This window comes from Octopus sinensis, linkage group LG5 (assembly GCF_006345805.1).
Source record: "Octopus sinensis linkage group LG5, ASM634580v1, whole genome shotgun sequence".
NCBI classification, from domain to species: domain Eukaryota; kingdom Metazoa; phylum Mollusca; class Cephalopoda; order Octopoda; family Octopodidae; genus Octopus; species Octopus sinensis.
Window position 1 is genome coordinate 34,166,682 of NC_043001.1, and position 16,490 is coordinate 34,183,171.

At 36.3% G+C, this 16,490-nt stretch overlaps 1 protein-coding gene across 1 annotated transcript in view; it reads right to left on the minus strand.

Annotated features, from left to right (window-relative positions):
• Positions 1 to 500: 500 nt before the first annotated feature.
• The window catches only part of LOC115212106 (putative uncharacterized protein DDB_G0277255), a 29,546-nt gene continuing 13,556 nt past the window's right edge, over positions 501 to 16,490 (minus strand). Inside the window, exons 8-14 of the mRNA XM_036503114.1 lie at positions 14,891 to 15,014; positions 12,985 to 13,210; positions 8,595 to 9,029; positions 7,309 to 7,648; positions 3,671 to 4,030; positions 2,271 to 2,328; positions 501 to 1,008 (exon numbers count right to left, since the gene is read on the minus strand). Of these exons, the coding sequence (XP_036359007.1) occupies positions 841 to 1,008; positions 2,271 to 2,328; positions 3,671 to 4,030; positions 7,309 to 7,648; positions 8,595 to 9,029; positions 12,985 to 13,210; positions 14,891 to 15,014 (1,711 nt within the window). The 3' untranslated portion in view covers positions 501 to 840. The remainder of the gene's footprint in view (positions 1,009 to 2,270; positions 2,329 to 3,670; positions 4,031 to 7,308; positions 7,649 to 8,594; positions 9,030 to 12,984; positions 13,211 to 14,890; positions 15,015 to 16,490) is intronic.

A 16,490-nucleotide genomic window follows, 5' to 3' on the forward strand; every position in this document is an offset into this window, starting at 1 on the left:
AACTTTACCTTTTGACCGACAGATTTAAAAAATAATTTTTTGTAACTAAACACTTTCAAACTTCGGACACTGGTAGAATGTGTCATATAAAACATCTTTTACTCTTAGCGTTTTTGAGAAAAGCTTATATTTAGGAAGTTTTATTTCACGTTAAAGTTGTAGTATTTCGGTAATTTCAACCAATCAAAATTATTTTTGAAATCTGTCGGTCAAAAGGTAAAGATCCTTATCAGGATATTTTGATGTAGAGCGCAAGTTAGGAGGACCATTACATACACACACACACACATCAGAAAGCTATTTGTATGTGTGTGTGTGTAAGTGTGTAGTCGTGTGTGCGTGTGCGTTTATACATGGGAGGATGTGTGTGTTTATATATGGGGTGGGGTTGTGAAGTTCGTGTTCGTTTCCAAAGGTGAGTGGTATAGATAAAGCAATCTGGCCGAAACCGGGAATTGATATCGACTAACGAACTCTGTTCACCTCTGATTAAGTTCTCGTGTTAGGTTGATGACCACAGTTTTTTTTTTTTTGGTAATTACATGCCCCGCACATATGTTTGATAAGTACGGATTAATTGTCTTTGAGTTCACAGATTCATGTGTTTATTATGCATACGTGTGCGTACGTGTTTTGTATGTTTGAAGGAGAGGAGGAGATAGAAAGGAGTGAGAAAAATTAAAGAGAAGGAGATGAAGTGAGAGAATGAATGAGGGAGAAGAACAATAAAGAACAACTAGAAAGACAGAGAGAGAGAGAGAGAGAGAGAGAGAGAGAGAGAGAGAGAGAGAGAGAGAGAGAGAGAAGGGCAGAGGCAGAGGGGGTGTAATTTTCATTCATTCAAACAATATAAATATCAAAGTTTTCTTGTCGAAAACAAAGCTGGGCTTCTTGGAGTATGCGTAGCCTTGGGCCCATTGGTATCCCGATACTCTTCAGGCGATCTTCCGTCATGTAAGGCAGTTCAAGCATTCCTATGTGTTCGTTTGAGAAATTGGTAACATAGCGCTGAAGATGAGAGAAGAAAAGAGAGTTTCATAGTAAAACGATGTAGAATATTAGGCTACCAGTAGGGCAGTCGTGGGTTCGAATCTTCGTCGTATGCATTGCATAGTGATCACGACGAACCCCGAACCTCTTACTTCGGTTTATCTATCTGTAATTAAACTGTGGTTGTTTGCTCAAAGTCAGTCATAATTGAACAGAGATATAATCAAAAGCATTCCATCCATGACCAAACTATTTGTTTTCTAAAATAGTGTGCCTCGGTTCACACAACCCAATGTGTCCATTTTTAAGACAGTTGTTCATGAGACAAGTAAGATTTAACTACTTTTTTTAGTTAGATCTAGCGATCACGTAGAGCTGTCTGTATATAAACTGTTTGGCTTCAGGTCAGTCCTTATCAAGTAGATCTCATCAAAGACATAACCATCAAAAGTATATATAACTGTATCATTATCTAGTGTATGCTCTTCAGACAGTAGAGTGTGATTTGAGAGAGATTTGGCTATTATTTATATAAATAGTCTTTTTTGTTGGCTCGTCTATAAATAAGTACAACGTAAATTCCAATTCAATGATAATAATCAAACGTACAAAAGCACCGGTTCAGCGCTGAGCCTCGTGTCAGCTCTGATGGAGTAGATTTATTTTTAAATGCATTCACTCGGTTATCATTACGTCGCACTCTTGGTTTTTGTTTCCAAGAATGGGTACAGTTGTTAGTAGTATTCCACTCGTTGCAAAACACTGTGACACCGCATCGATTTCACTAAGCAGGTCACATTTTTGCGCTTGACAACCGTTCGGAATGAAAAGACTGCAATTACGAGGACACTAGAAGAAGGAAATTTGGTGGTGGGTGCATGCCTAAGAGCAATTAGCGTCGAACATTCTAGGAAGACCTGAAACGCACGAGAGTCAGTTGGACGGGAGCAGGAGAGAAGTACAGCAGATTGATTGCTGCTTTGTGCATCTCACAAAATGTAAAGACCTGAGGTAAGCTAAGAACTGTGGAGTAAAATGTAAGTTCCTGGTAAGTCGGTGACCTCGTTACTTCGCATGATGATACATCGTATCTTGTGTAGGATTTGAACATGACAACCTTCAATTTATCTCTCCACCCAAATTATAAACTGTAAGTGATAAATCAAATTTTCTTCTTTTAAGTGTCTAGCAACAACATAAAACAGCAAAAAATAGCATTAAGTAATATTCTTAATTCCACTAAATATTATTTATATACAAAATACAGAACCGTTACTTACTTCGTAACCTAGTTTCTGTAAAAATATTTCCAGAAGCGGTGGCTCTTCTCCAAAGAATCTGTAAATTAGAAACAAATTTTGAAAGTACTGAAATCAATAAAATGGTTGGTTTCTTGTGCTTATAAATTACTTCTGTACGTTACATATAATAAGGAATGCGAATTGAATCATAGAGGGTTTAGTGTATCTAGAATTGTTAGCTTCAACAAAATTGCCTGATGAGGGAAACGCTATCCAGGGGCGACCAAGGAACACTTCACAGATCTCGAATCACCCTGACCACCAGGAGTCAAGCTCAGACCTTATCGTTTCAATTTTCCCAAATCAAGTAGTGTCTTATAATTTTGTCCGCTAATCTTACAGGAAAAGACTGCATAATTTCCTTGTGGCGACAACTCCAGCGAAAGAAGCCTTTCTATTGTTGCTCCCGTGTTGCTGTTGGTCGTGTTGCTATTGCTGTTGTCACTGTTCCTACTGCTGATACTGTTACTTCTACTTATGTAGAATAACAATGTGTGAAGGCGCGTGGCTTGGTGGTTAGGGGCATTCGGCTCATGATCGTAAGGTTGTGAGTTCAATTCCCGGTGGCGCGTTGTGTCCTTGAGCAAGACATTTTATTTCCCGTTGCTCCAGTCCACTCAGTTGGCAAAAATGAGTAGTACCTGTAATTCAAAGGGCCGGCCTTGTCATACTCTTTGTCTCGCTGAATCTCCCCGAGAACTACGTTAAGGGTACACGTGTTTGTGGAGTGCTCAGCCACTTGCACGTTAATTTCACGAGCAAGCTGTTCCGTTGATCGTATCAGCTGGGACCCTCGTCGTCGCAACCGACAGAGTGCTCCTTAGTATAACAATGGACACAGTATAATATCCTACATAAAGCACTTTCTATACAGTAAAAAGAACAGCATCAAAATAAACCTCAGCACAAGAGCTGCGCTCGGTAGTGCAGTGAAACCACGTGATAAAAACTACTGAGTAATCTCTCTCTATATAAAGCTGAAGTTGTCTGTGTATGGCAGGTTTGGTAGCCTTCAACTAACACTATCTCCTCCGAGACCCTGCGGTGCAAGTTGACCAAAATTGAGAATGTGATAGAAGAAGGCTTGCTCTTCATTCCGTAGAAGAAAAAATTCAAATCGGACCATGTTAACACCAAAAAAAGGTGCTTTTTTTCTATGAAAATCCCTATTTTTTACGATTTTTTTACTGCTGTGTCGCCATTTTTCGGTGTATTTCAACCAGAAAAATGTTTACTTAAAGAGAATAACAAGCTACATAATGCAAAATTTTTACTTTTCAAAAATTCCAATTCTAAAGGGTCGAAACAAACCCGAGCAACGCCGGGAGATACTGTTAGCAATAATAATAATATCGATTATTTTTCATTTATAAACTTACCTTGTCAATTTATGCACACGCTTCCGGTTAGTTAACGAAGGCAACCAACACCGGAATTTTTCGAAACTTATTTTCCTGATGTATGTTTGGTTGATATTGTTGTTGCTGCTGCTGTTGCTGTAGTTGTTGTGACTGTTGTTGTTGCTGTTATTATTGTTGGTGTTGTTGACGATATTGCTATTTTTGTTGTTGATGCGAAATTGTTCGAAAGAATTCTTCATATCTTGCAGATCTTGTTTCAGTGTATCGATTTGTTTGTGAAGCCCACTATAAGAACGGATTTGCGATGTCAAACTGGTAACGTTATGTGACAGACTAACAATGTTCGATTCAAGCCGCTGAAATTTCCTCTTTGTGTGTCTGTTAATTAATTGAAAGAAATAAGAGAAAAATTGTAAATGAAACATAAGTTGTAAGTGGTAATTTAAAAATATCATCATAATCCTCCTCCTCATCATCAGGTTGTTGTTATTGCCGTTGTTGTTGTTGTTATTATTATTATTATTATTATTATTATTATTATTATTATTATTATTATTATTATTATTATTCTATGTTTGACTTTTGCTTTATATTTGTACAAGTTGGTTCCAAGTCTCACCCAGAGACCTCAAGAGACAACAGGTTGGAAGTTCATGTTGTTGTTATGCCTAGTGTGCCATATATTGGGGGGGGGGTATGGTGTTGTACTAATGAATGTCTAAAAAAAAATTTTTTTTTAAACCGAAAATTATGTTTGTTTTAAACCTTGAGATTACATAGAAAGTATTTTGCGTAGGATATGAGCAGTTCCCATGAGCACTATCTTTTGAATTTCTGCCATTTTTGGGTTTCCTGGTATCTGAGTTAGGTAGCTATTATTATTATTATTATTATTATTATTATTATTATTATTATTATATGGAACAAGCAGAAACCGAGACTGGGCGAATGGCATCGCGAGTGTCACCATGCTCTCAAATATCGTCCCACCACCCTCTTTTAACCAGGAAAGCAAGGCAGTTTACATTTTACTAGTGACTATGGTCAAAGAAATTGTTTGGTGGACTCGTTTGAAAAGTTTAGAGCCAAACACTTTCCTCTCTGGCCAACCTCTCATCAATATTAAAAAGGAAGGTGAGAATAGAGAGGGAAGTTTTGTCTAGTGAAAAGTTTAACAAAAGGTGGGTGAATATGGCAAGGATGGTACGCATGAATGACGGACACACCATGAGCATGATCCTATAAAACAAAGAGCACTTTACTCTCATGTTTTGATTTTCGTTTCCAAGATTACCGTGGTTCCTTTTCGTAGGTTTTTGTTTCCACGGATAAGCCTAGTCAATGTTATATTTACTCCCCGTTTGGGATCTCTAATTGTTAAAAACGACACTTTTGTTATTTCCTTGAGTACGCGTCCCAAAACGTTTTCGATCCCTTTTGATCATTTTCGAAAAGTTCTACATTGTATTGTCCCCACTGTATTTAATCCTGCGTGATTAATAAATCAATCCATCTATCTATCTATCTATCTATCTATCTATCTATCTATCTATCTATCTATCTATCTATCTATCTATCTATTATCTATCTATCTATCTATCTATCTATCTATCTATCTATTATTGCCAAAGCCTCGGCAATAATCACTACATTATTATTATTATTATTATTATTATTATTATTATTATTATTGATGTTTTTGCTTATGTTATTGTTGTTTTTAATGTTGTTGTTTGCTGTGAATAGTCGCGTTTTACAGAGTTCTATGTAGAAGATATTTTTTCTAGGAAGTTTTATTTTTTTGCTTCTTTTTACATCTAAGGGAACTAAAGGCAATACGACTTTTTCCTACTGACAATGAGATTGAACAGATTCGTGATTTCCTTTTCAGACATTTTAGAATATCTTAAATATTTCTGACATTGTAAAATTTGTATAATGTAAGATGGCTACCTTAGAATTGTCAGGTGGCTATGATTACCACCGTAAGGCTGGCTTCTATATGAATAAAAATCCGCCCCAAAACTATTCATCAAATATAGGCAAAAAGATAAAAAGAACTCAAATGACATACCACGAAGAAATAACATTGACACAAACTGCAACATTCCATCATCATTTGGCACAAAACCAGGAATTTTGAGCGGGGAGAGAAGTTGATTCCGAAGATCCCCATTCCTGATTGATACTTTATTTTTATCGGCCCCGAAAAAAATGAAATGCAAAGTCGACCTCGGCGTAATTTGAACTCAGAATGTAAAGAGCCAGAAAAAGCGCCACTAAGCCTTTTGCCCGACTTGCTAACGACTCTGTCAGTTCGATGCCTTAAATAAATAGGTAATAACCCTTTCTAATTTTATCAGAAGGCCAGTGATTTTGAAAGGAAGAACACGTTGAACATATCGGCCTCAGTACTTGGCTGGTACTTTATTTTATCGACCCCGAAAGTATGAAAGGTAAAATCGATCTCGGTAGAATTTTCACTCAGAATTTAACAAGCCTGAAGAAATGTCACTTAGCATTTTGCCGAACTTGCTTACGATTTTACTAGCTCACCGCCTTAAATAAATAATAGTCTTGAAATATTGGGGGAGGGAGTGAAGTCGAATACATCGACCCCAATACTCAACTGGTACTTTTTTTTATCGATCCCAAAAAAGATGAAAGGCAAAGTTGACCTCGAAACAAGAAGCCAGAATAGGACAAATGAAATGTCGCTAAGCATTTTGTCGAACTTGCTAACGGTTTTGCCAGCTCGCCGCCTTAAATAATAATAATCTTTTCTATTAAAGGCATAGGCCTGAAAGATTGGGAGAGAGGAACAGTCGATCTCAGTGCTCAACTAGTACTTATTTTATCGACTCCGAGAAGACGAAAGGCAATTTCGACCTCGGTGAAATTTGAGTTCAGAATGTAGAGACGAACGAAATGCCGCTAAGCATTTTGCCCAACTCGATAACGATTCTGCCAGCTCGCCGGCTTAAATAAATAAATAAATAGGTGCAGGAGTGGCGTGTGGTAAGTAGCTTGCTTACCAACCACATGGTTCTGGGTTCAGTCCCACTGCGTGGCATCTTGGGCAAGTGTCTTCTACTATAGCCTCGGGTCGACCAAAGCCTTGTGAGTGGATTTGGTAGACGGAAACTGAAAGAAGCCTGTCGTATATATGTATATATATGTATGTATGTGTGTGTGTATATGTTTGTGTGTCTGTGTTTGTCTCCCCAACATCGCTTGACAACCGATGCTGGTGTGTTTACGTCTCCGTAACTTAGTGGTTCGGCAAAAGAGACCGATAGAATAAGTACTAGACTTACGAGGAATAAGCTCTGACGTCGATTTACTCGACTGTAAAGGCGGTGCTCCAGCATAGCCGCAGTCAGATGACTGAAACAAGCAAGAGAGTAAGAGAGTAAATGAATGAATGAATGAATGATCTTTTCTATTATAGGTATAAGGCTTGAAATATTTGAGGAGGGGAGTTAAACCGATTCCATCGACCCCAGTGCTCAACTGGTACTTACTTTATCGTCCTAGAAAGGACGACAAAAGGCAAAGCGGACCTCGGCCAACGATTCTATCAGCTCACCACCTTAAATAAATGAATGATAATAATAATACTAATAATAATCAGTGTATTCACCACACATACCTACCGTGTTTGTATGACCTTGTTTCGCAGAGACTTGTTTTTCTGCATTTGATTCTCTCGAATTAGTGAACTGGCTTCCGAACTGGCGATGCTCCATGGTCTTCGGGCGTGACTGGACTGTTTTTGGTTAATCATGCGAGACATTTGATAGTACATAACAGTTAGGTTGTCTAACTGTTTCTTCATTTCATCAACACTTTTTATTTGGTCCGCTGCATTTTTCTTAAACGGTGGTTGCATTCTCACGCGATCAGCATCACTTTCAAGTGACTCTACCGTCAAAATAGTGTCATCGATGTCAAAAGACATGCTGCCGTCATCAGTAAAAGTTTCCTTGATATCGCCTGGAATATTATCAAAATATTAAAAAGCGCATTTATTATTATCATTATCCAGTAGTTTTATTTTTATAGCGTGCTTTCACTTCACTACCGAGCACAGCTCTGTGTGCCTTGGGTATGTGCTGTGATTTGTTGTGATGCTCTGATGGTTATTGTATGGAAAGTGTTCTGCGTAGGATGTGTGCACTGCCTAGTAGTGCAATTTTCTGTATGTTATATGTGTTTGTAAGTCCTGGTGTTTTTGTTATGTATTTGTCTGAATATTTTTTTATCATGCCTAATGCACCTACTATGATAGGAATTGTTTCTGTTTTCAGATTCCACATTCTAGTTACCTCTATTTCCAGGTCTTTGTATTTTGAGAGTTTCTCCATTTCTTTTAGAGACACGTTGTCATCAGCCGGTATTGATACATCAATTAGAAAGCATTTTTTTTCTTCATGATCTCTGACAACTATATCTGGTCTGTTGGCCTTAATTTCTCTATTATTATTATTATTATTATTATTATTATTATTATTGTTATTATTATTATTATTAGTATTATTGAGTGAGAGAGCAGTACATGCCAACAATGTGTTCTATTCTTTGTATAAGTCTAAGGTTTGTGGCTAACTGAGATAAGGTTGGACAATTGTCATGCTGATGAAGGCTATTGATGGAGAGGAGGGATAGTGAGAGACGAAAGAAAAAAGACAAGAAACAGGGTGGAGAGAGACTTCTTTAATGCTACCGAATAAATAAACTGATAGTTGAGAGGCAGGAAAAATGGAGAAGATTTAAATTGAGGGACCATTAACTAAAGCACGCTTGTAGAGGAACAGTAGTGAAAGCGAAGATTCATCGACAGGAGCGCTGCTGTGAACTTTAACAAAAGGAAGAAGGAAGAGGTAAGAGCAAACGAAGGGGAAAATATAATGTAGTTTGCCAAAACGAAAACAAGTCTTACCATTTCGTCGAAATCTTCGAAGAAAAAATTGAGGTATTTGCAGTTTGGGAACGTTCTTAAGCGACTCCGAGCTATCAAATTTGGCAGTTGGTATTTGTTGCTTCTGTGATATCCCGACAACTGAATTTTTTGATAAATGACTAACGGCTGTTGATGTTGTTGTTGCTGTCGTTGTTATTGCTGTTGTATGCATTGACGGTTCATTTGCAACATCATCAACACAGTTAGTTTCCGTAATTGCAGATCCTGTTTCGGAGACGTCGCTACTGCTTGCACTTGACGACATGTGTGGATGAGGTCGTTGGGCCGAATGCAGAGATGAACGTTCACTCATGCTAGCAGTTACTGAATAATCGAAAATACTGTCATTGATATCCAGCATTGTCTGGTGAGAATCTTCGGTTTGGTAAGCTCGGTTTATTTGACCATGATTTCCTTTATGAAATAAAAAGGACATATTTTTGAAACCAAAGTCCATAAAGAATTATTAAGGGCCATAAAATCATTTGCTGTAGGGGAGAGACCATTACTCATTAGTCGTTGGTAAGGTAAAAATCATAACTCATTACTAGTAAGAGGGTATCTTCGTGTAATGTATCTGATGCAAGTCAGCTTTGTGGCTAGCTCCCATCTATCCTACTCCTAACTTCATCCACTGGAGAATTGGCATTCAACATCATAAGCTAAGAAAACATTCTGCTGCCTATTGCAATAATCTTCCCATCTTCTTGGTTTATAGTTGTATATGTTGCATGATATATAAGGATTTTTAGTGTAATAAGATAAAAAACCATTAGAGCATTTATAGATAGAAGGTTTTACAGCTATAAGACCCTCTATCTATAAATGGTCTAATATCTACACAGCCTTGGTTTTTTACCTTATTACGAAAAAAATTCTTATATACACCCGCTGACATAGAACCAACGTTGAACACTTTATTCGGAATATTACCGAATCTGGAACTTAACTATTGTCTGTCTATTACCTGAAACCTTTGGGTCTCAATGACACCATTATCTCTTATATATATATATACTATATTATATATATATATATATATATATATATATATATATATATATATATATATATACTTTATTTTAAGCAGCGGAAAATTCAACAAAATCTGTTACTCTGAGTTTCTCGTTGCCGTTCATCAGACAGTTTTTGTTAGAATGGAACTTATATATTAATTCAATCTATACTCTTAAAACGCTACACCTTACACTTTAAAAAGAAATGGACTTGTTTGATTGGCCCTTTAGAAAAAACGGTCAATCTTCGAGCGATAAACAAAAAGGTCAAAAATATATGTATATATATATATAAAAAAAACTTATAAAAATTATAAAATCCGAGGAAAAAACCGAGGAAAAAACCTATTGCCGTTAATGAAGACAGTACAAATTAATGCATAGAAATTAAACCTGTTATAAATACTGCAATACATATTTATATTAAAATCCACATATATATATCAACATACACAAAAGGATGCGCGTAAACGCCATACATACATATACAGACGTATGAATATGAATCTAAATTATACACATAAAAGCATGTGTACATATATTCACGCAAACCGTCTCGCACGCAAGCTAAAATTCATCTATGTAGCAATTCTCATATACTGAGCAAGGAGGGGGAACGAAAGAAAGGGAAAGAGAGAAAAAGGAACGAAGGAGGGGTGGGGAAAAAACTTGTAGCGATATTATTGGCATCTATAGAGGCCAGTATACATACACAAGTTTGAATTGATACATATACATACCGTCGTGTGTATGCGTGCTTAAGCACAAGCATATATATATATATATATATATATATATATATATATATGCAAGAAGAGACACAGGAAGGATTCAAGTTCACAGACATTTTCCCGTATTTACTATCACACAATCTGTAACCCGATCATCTCTTTATATAAAAGCCTATGTCACCTCTTATGTTAGTTGGATTCTGTTTTTCTGTCAGGTTAGAAGAAAAAATATTTGATGTGCTGAGAGGTATAAAAGAGACAGGTTAAAAGTATTTTGAAGAAAGTTTGGACTAGATTTGTAAATGGATAGGCGTGAGTGCATGTGCGAGAGAAAGAGGGGAAAGAGAAAGTGGGAGAATCTGGGAAAAAGGGAGAGAGAGAAGTGGGGGGGGGGAGAACTACAACCAGTAGTCAGCATGTTAATGAAACTGCTATCATGCAAGCAGAGAGTGAAATATAAGGAATAGGGAAAAGTAAGGGAGAAGAAAATGTGTGACTAAGTAATAAAGTAAGTGGAGAGAAATGGAAAGGAGTTGTACAATACAGAAAGGCAATTAGAGGGTTAACGTGATAAAATAGCAACCGTACAGACCAAAGTACTAGGAGGGGTAAAATGATTTGAATGTATGAGAGAGAGAGAGAGAGAGAGAGAGAGAGAGATGTAAATGACTTAGCTCCTCCCCAAAACTTGCTGGCCTTGTGCCAAAATTTGAAACCACTATTAGACAATAGTACGTTAGTTAGCAGAAACGGAGGATAGTGGGACCAAATAACTAACACAAATTAGTTTCATCCTTCTACCTTCTAGTTCATTTAATTTCGGGTTGCGTTGAACTTTCATCTATCTACGGTCGATAAAGTAAGATACCAGTGGTATACTGTCTCCAGTTCAATTAACTATATTCACCTTTTAAATACCAACATGATCGATATAAAATTCATCCAATTTTACATTATTCATTACAAATTCATAGTTTCGTGCATACATGAGAGTCCATATAAAGGCTACTACACATTTTCACAATTTCTAGTTAATAAAAACATTCGTTTTTAGCGAAGCTGTTACATAGCTACTTTCACTGAGGTAATGAAATTGAAGAGCCTATATATGGACTGTACACAATACTTATACCAGTGACAGATATATATATATATATATATATATATATACATATATATAAAATATATTTATAAAAAGTGTAGGTGGCATACAAGTGGGTATATATTTATAAAAAAGAAGTTTGAAAACGCCACTATATAAGATAAATTTTAATTTTCTAAGATATTTTACATGTTTCGGTTCTTCTTGAAAAAATGAACCTTATCAAAAATATTTTTAAAAGTTAAGCGTAATAAAAAAGTTCATAATTGTTTCTTACTAGTCTCAACAGAGTCCACGTGGTGGTGTTTTGTGGGTGGGGGAGCATAATGGCTGTCTTGCGCGTTGACTAGAATCGTTAGCCACCGATTCTAGACTAGTAAGAAATAATTGTGAACTTTTTTATTACACTTAACTTTTAAAAATATTTTTGAGAAGGTTCGTTTTTTGTAAGAAAATTAAAATTTATCTTATATAGTGGCGTTTTCAAACTTCTAATATATATATATATATATATATATATATATATATATATATAACCATCCTGAAGATTTTCAGCTTGAAGAATAAATACTTTTAGACTAACAAACTGTTCTTTAAATCAAGTCGTACGTGTGGGAAATAGTAAACTGGATAAGTTCGTTTGCTGTGAGGAATATAAGGTAGTGATACGCAAGGTGTCGAATGAGTTCTAGTGCTGGTACCGCGGGCATTTCCAGAAAATAAAGTAAAAAGATAATAATATATTCAGTGGTTGAGAATGTATTTTTATTTAGGTTACTAATTTCTCTTTTAATTGGCCCAGCGTCACTTCAGTTTCAGCTAGCATAACTCTGTTAACAAATGTAGCTTATGTTATGAGTATAAGAAATAACGTTATGCTTATGAATACAGGCAGAAAGAAGTAAACATAATTAGTATGTTTTAATAATGTTTACAACCGACCTTTATTGGAGATGGGCCTAACAACCATAATATTTTGAAAGTGGTTGCTCAGTTTTATACCAACGCCAAAATTACATTATGTGATGTTCATGCCTTTCTCATGGACATTAGCAAAGCAATCACGTAAATGACAGCTCATTCATATTTCCTTTATTGCCCACAAGGGGCTAAGCATAGAGGGGAGAAGCAAGGACAGCCAAAAGGATTAAGTTGGTTACATCGATCCCAATGCGTAACTGGTACTTAATTTATCGACCTCGAAAGGATGAAAGGCAAAGTCGACCTCGGCGGAATTTGAACTCAGAACGTAACGGCAGACGAAATACGGCTACGCATTTCGCCCGGCGTGCTAACGTTTCTGCCAGCTCGCCGCCTTTGTCAGTTTTAGACCAACGCCGAAATTATATTATGTAATGTTCACGCCTTTCTCATGGACATTAGCAAAGTAATCACGTAAATGACAGATCATTCAGCTTTGACATATATTTAATTATTGGAATCAATTTCTATAAATAATTGTTTCTATTGTTAAAATCAGTTTGCTCTTTTTTTTTTGTACAAATAAAGTGATTCATTACCGATCATAGTTTTCTCAATTCGACCGTCTGTCATCAAATTTGGTGCCAATTCTCCATTTGAAGTCGAATTGTTCTGGTTATTATTTGGCGGGTAGAAGTACGAATGTTTTCGTTGGAATGTTGTGTAAGAAGCATTTGCTACTCCTTGTTTTGTAGAAGTGTTATTTTCGTATATCACCGAAGTTCTCTGCTGGGAATGAACGTCTTCGTCATAGATTTGCTTATCCTGAAATCAAATGCAAATATATAAATAAACAGGAACTTATAAATAATTTTTTGTTTGTTTTCGTTCCATTATTTCATTTAGGATATTGAAGGAAACGGGATTTTATTCATTTTTTACGAGTAATAATATTATACAAATTGTGTTCGACTTCGACTATCATCTTAGAATTTTATGATCACAACGAAAATTTCTCTTTGTTGCAAAAGTAATGTGCTGTAGAAATAATACGACGTATTGTAAGTGAAGGCGCATGGCTCAGTGGTTAGAGCGTCGAGCTTACGATCGTGAGGTTGTGAGCTCGAATCCCGGACCGGACCAGGCTGCGGGTTGTGTTTTTGAGCAAGACAATTTATTTCACATAGCTCCAGTTCACTCAGCTGTAGAAATGAGCTGCGACGTCACAGGTGCCAAGCTGTATCCGCTGTTGCCTTTCCCTTGGATAACACTGGTGGCGTGGAGAGGGGAGGCCGGTATGCATAGGCGACTGCTGGTCTTCCATAAAACAACCTTGCCCGGACTTGTGCCTGGGTGGGTAACTTTCTAGGTGCAATCCCATGGTATGTGTCGTGACCGAAGTGGGTCTCAGATTGTAATAAACAGCAGAAATGATGGAATTTTTAATACACCATATAGGTGACGTAATGTGCAAAAAAGCATGATGCAGTATACAAAAAAAAAAAAGAAGCAAAATACTGAGTTATCATACCCATGATAGGATCTTTAAAGCGCTGGACTAAATGCCTGATTATTTTATTCTGCCCGTAATTAATTCATTCGAATATATTTCCCACTCAGAAAAAGTTAGCATGGCATATAAACCATAAATGTCTTGTGAATTAAAATATTATTTCTTTTATCGAAGTGATATTTTCCTGTTATGGTTTTCAAGGTCAAAATTGTAATATTTTTCTGTGACTATTTTTCTTCCGTGTTCTACAGTAATTCCTCACCATATCACGATTCACCTATCACGGCTTACCTATCGCAGTTCACCTATCGCGGGTGATTATTTAAGCTTATGTCGATTCCTCCGTGTTGTTGATTTGCATTTATAATAAAATAAATATATACAAATTATAAAAATTAAAAAAAAATATATATACAGTACAGTACTGTTTCTACTTCGCGGATTTTCACCTATAGTAGAAGGTTTTGGAACGTAGCACCTGCGATAGTCGAGGAATTACTATATTTCCGTTCACAATTTAACCAACCGGCAGAAATAAATGAAAAAAGAGAGCAAAAAACAAACTAAACAAGAAAAAAAAACGAAGAACTTTCCCGATGGAATTTGTCTTTAATTAAATTTCATTGGATGATTTCAGTTGAATGACATTTTATCGATTTGGCCACGGTTCTACCAATGTTTTAACCTATTTTCATATTACATTACACATTTTATACATCCTTAAATCCTTAAAAATGTTTTAGCCCGAAGGCCGCGGCCATGCTGGGGTATCACCGCTGAATGAGCTACACGAAAATTCGCCTGAAGGTCGCAGACATAAAACAAGAGCTGTAAGAAAAAAGTCCAGTTTCAATAAACAATACACACACACACACACGTCCCCCACCGCGCCAAATTTCACTCACTTGGAATTTGAGAAAAGTTATTAACAACAATGCTACTGTACGACTATCAATTAAGGTTTATAAAATCATAGAAATAACATTACTTACTATGGAAGACTTTAAAGGTAATTGTACATTATTATTGCCCGGCAATATGGTTTTCTCTGTAATTGTAGAATCTTTTCCGTATAATCTGGCGCAGGTTTTCCTCAATTCATTGTTATTTTCAAGACTTTTATCACAGACATCAAGTGTAGTAATGGATGAAAATAAGATTAAAAAATAATTCCTTTATTAAAATATGGAATTTGGAAGATTATATATATATAATTAGTCACACTTATATATATATATATATATATATATATATAACAAATTTTGACTGACGGTGCAGGGTAGCGCCTACATTGCTAGAAATAAGAGTTAAAACCCCTTAGAGCCGCAAAGAAGCACATGTCTATGCACTGACAGGGAAAGTAACCACCCCAAAGCGAGATCTCCCCTGTCAGTGCAAAGACATGTGCTTCTATGCGCCTCTAAGGGTTTTAACTCTTATTTCTAGCAACGTAGATGCTACACTGCACTGTCAATCACAATTAGTGACAATTGAATTCTTCATTTTTGGTTTTATATTGAACATAGACGCTTTCGTTATTTTATATATACATATTGTTATACTTTGGGACGGTCATATTTTCCCAATGAAACACACGCACTGTATATTCGGTCATCAATTCAGCTTTATAGTAAATATTTTTTTGTTTCTTTGTCAAAGATCTTTCGTCACACATCCTGTGACTTCTTCAACGACTCTTTATCCCGCGTGTCTCCTCTTGTTCTAGAGATATAGAGTCGCTGAAGCGGTCACAGGATGTGCTACGAAAGAACTTTGACAAAGAAAATAAAATAATAATAATAATAAAGCTGAGTGATGATCAAATCCGGGTTCAGTCTCACTGCGTGGCCCCTTGGGCAAGTGTTTTCTACTATAGTCTCGGGCCAACCAAAGCCTTGTGCGTGGAATTGGTAGACTGAAACTGAAAGAAGACCGTCGTATATATGTGTATATGTGTATGTGTATATGTTTGTGTGTCTGTGTTTGTCCCCCACCCCATCACTTGACAACCGATGCTGGTGTGTTTACGTCCCCGTAACTTAGCGATTCGGCAAAAGGAACCGATAGAATAAGTACTAGGCTTACAAAGAATAAGTCCTGGGGTCGATGTGCTGGACTAAAGGCGGTGTTCCAGCATGGCCGCAGTCAAATGAGTGAAACAAGTAAAAGAGTAAAAGTGTAAATAAGTGCGTGTTTTTAATTGGGTAAAATATGACCACCCTCATGTATAATAATATCTGTTTCAACACGCAATTTCGCATCAAGAATCCTGCAAAAGAAATATATATATCTATATCTATCTCTATATATTACTATTATGTATTCTAATACGATGTATATTCTCGAGTCAACACGGTAACTTCTATTCGGTTGTCATACATTTAAGAAATACTAATTAATTACACTCAAATTCCACGCTTACATCTTAAAAAATGTATCGATACTTAAGAGAAGGTAGCCTTTTCTTTCTTTAAGAAGATTGTAAGTCTGCTCAGTCATAGTTGAATTGAAGTTTACAACAACAACAGTAACAACAAAAACAATTAAAAATGCATATTCGCAAAATATAAGGTCCTGCTCTAAATAACATGT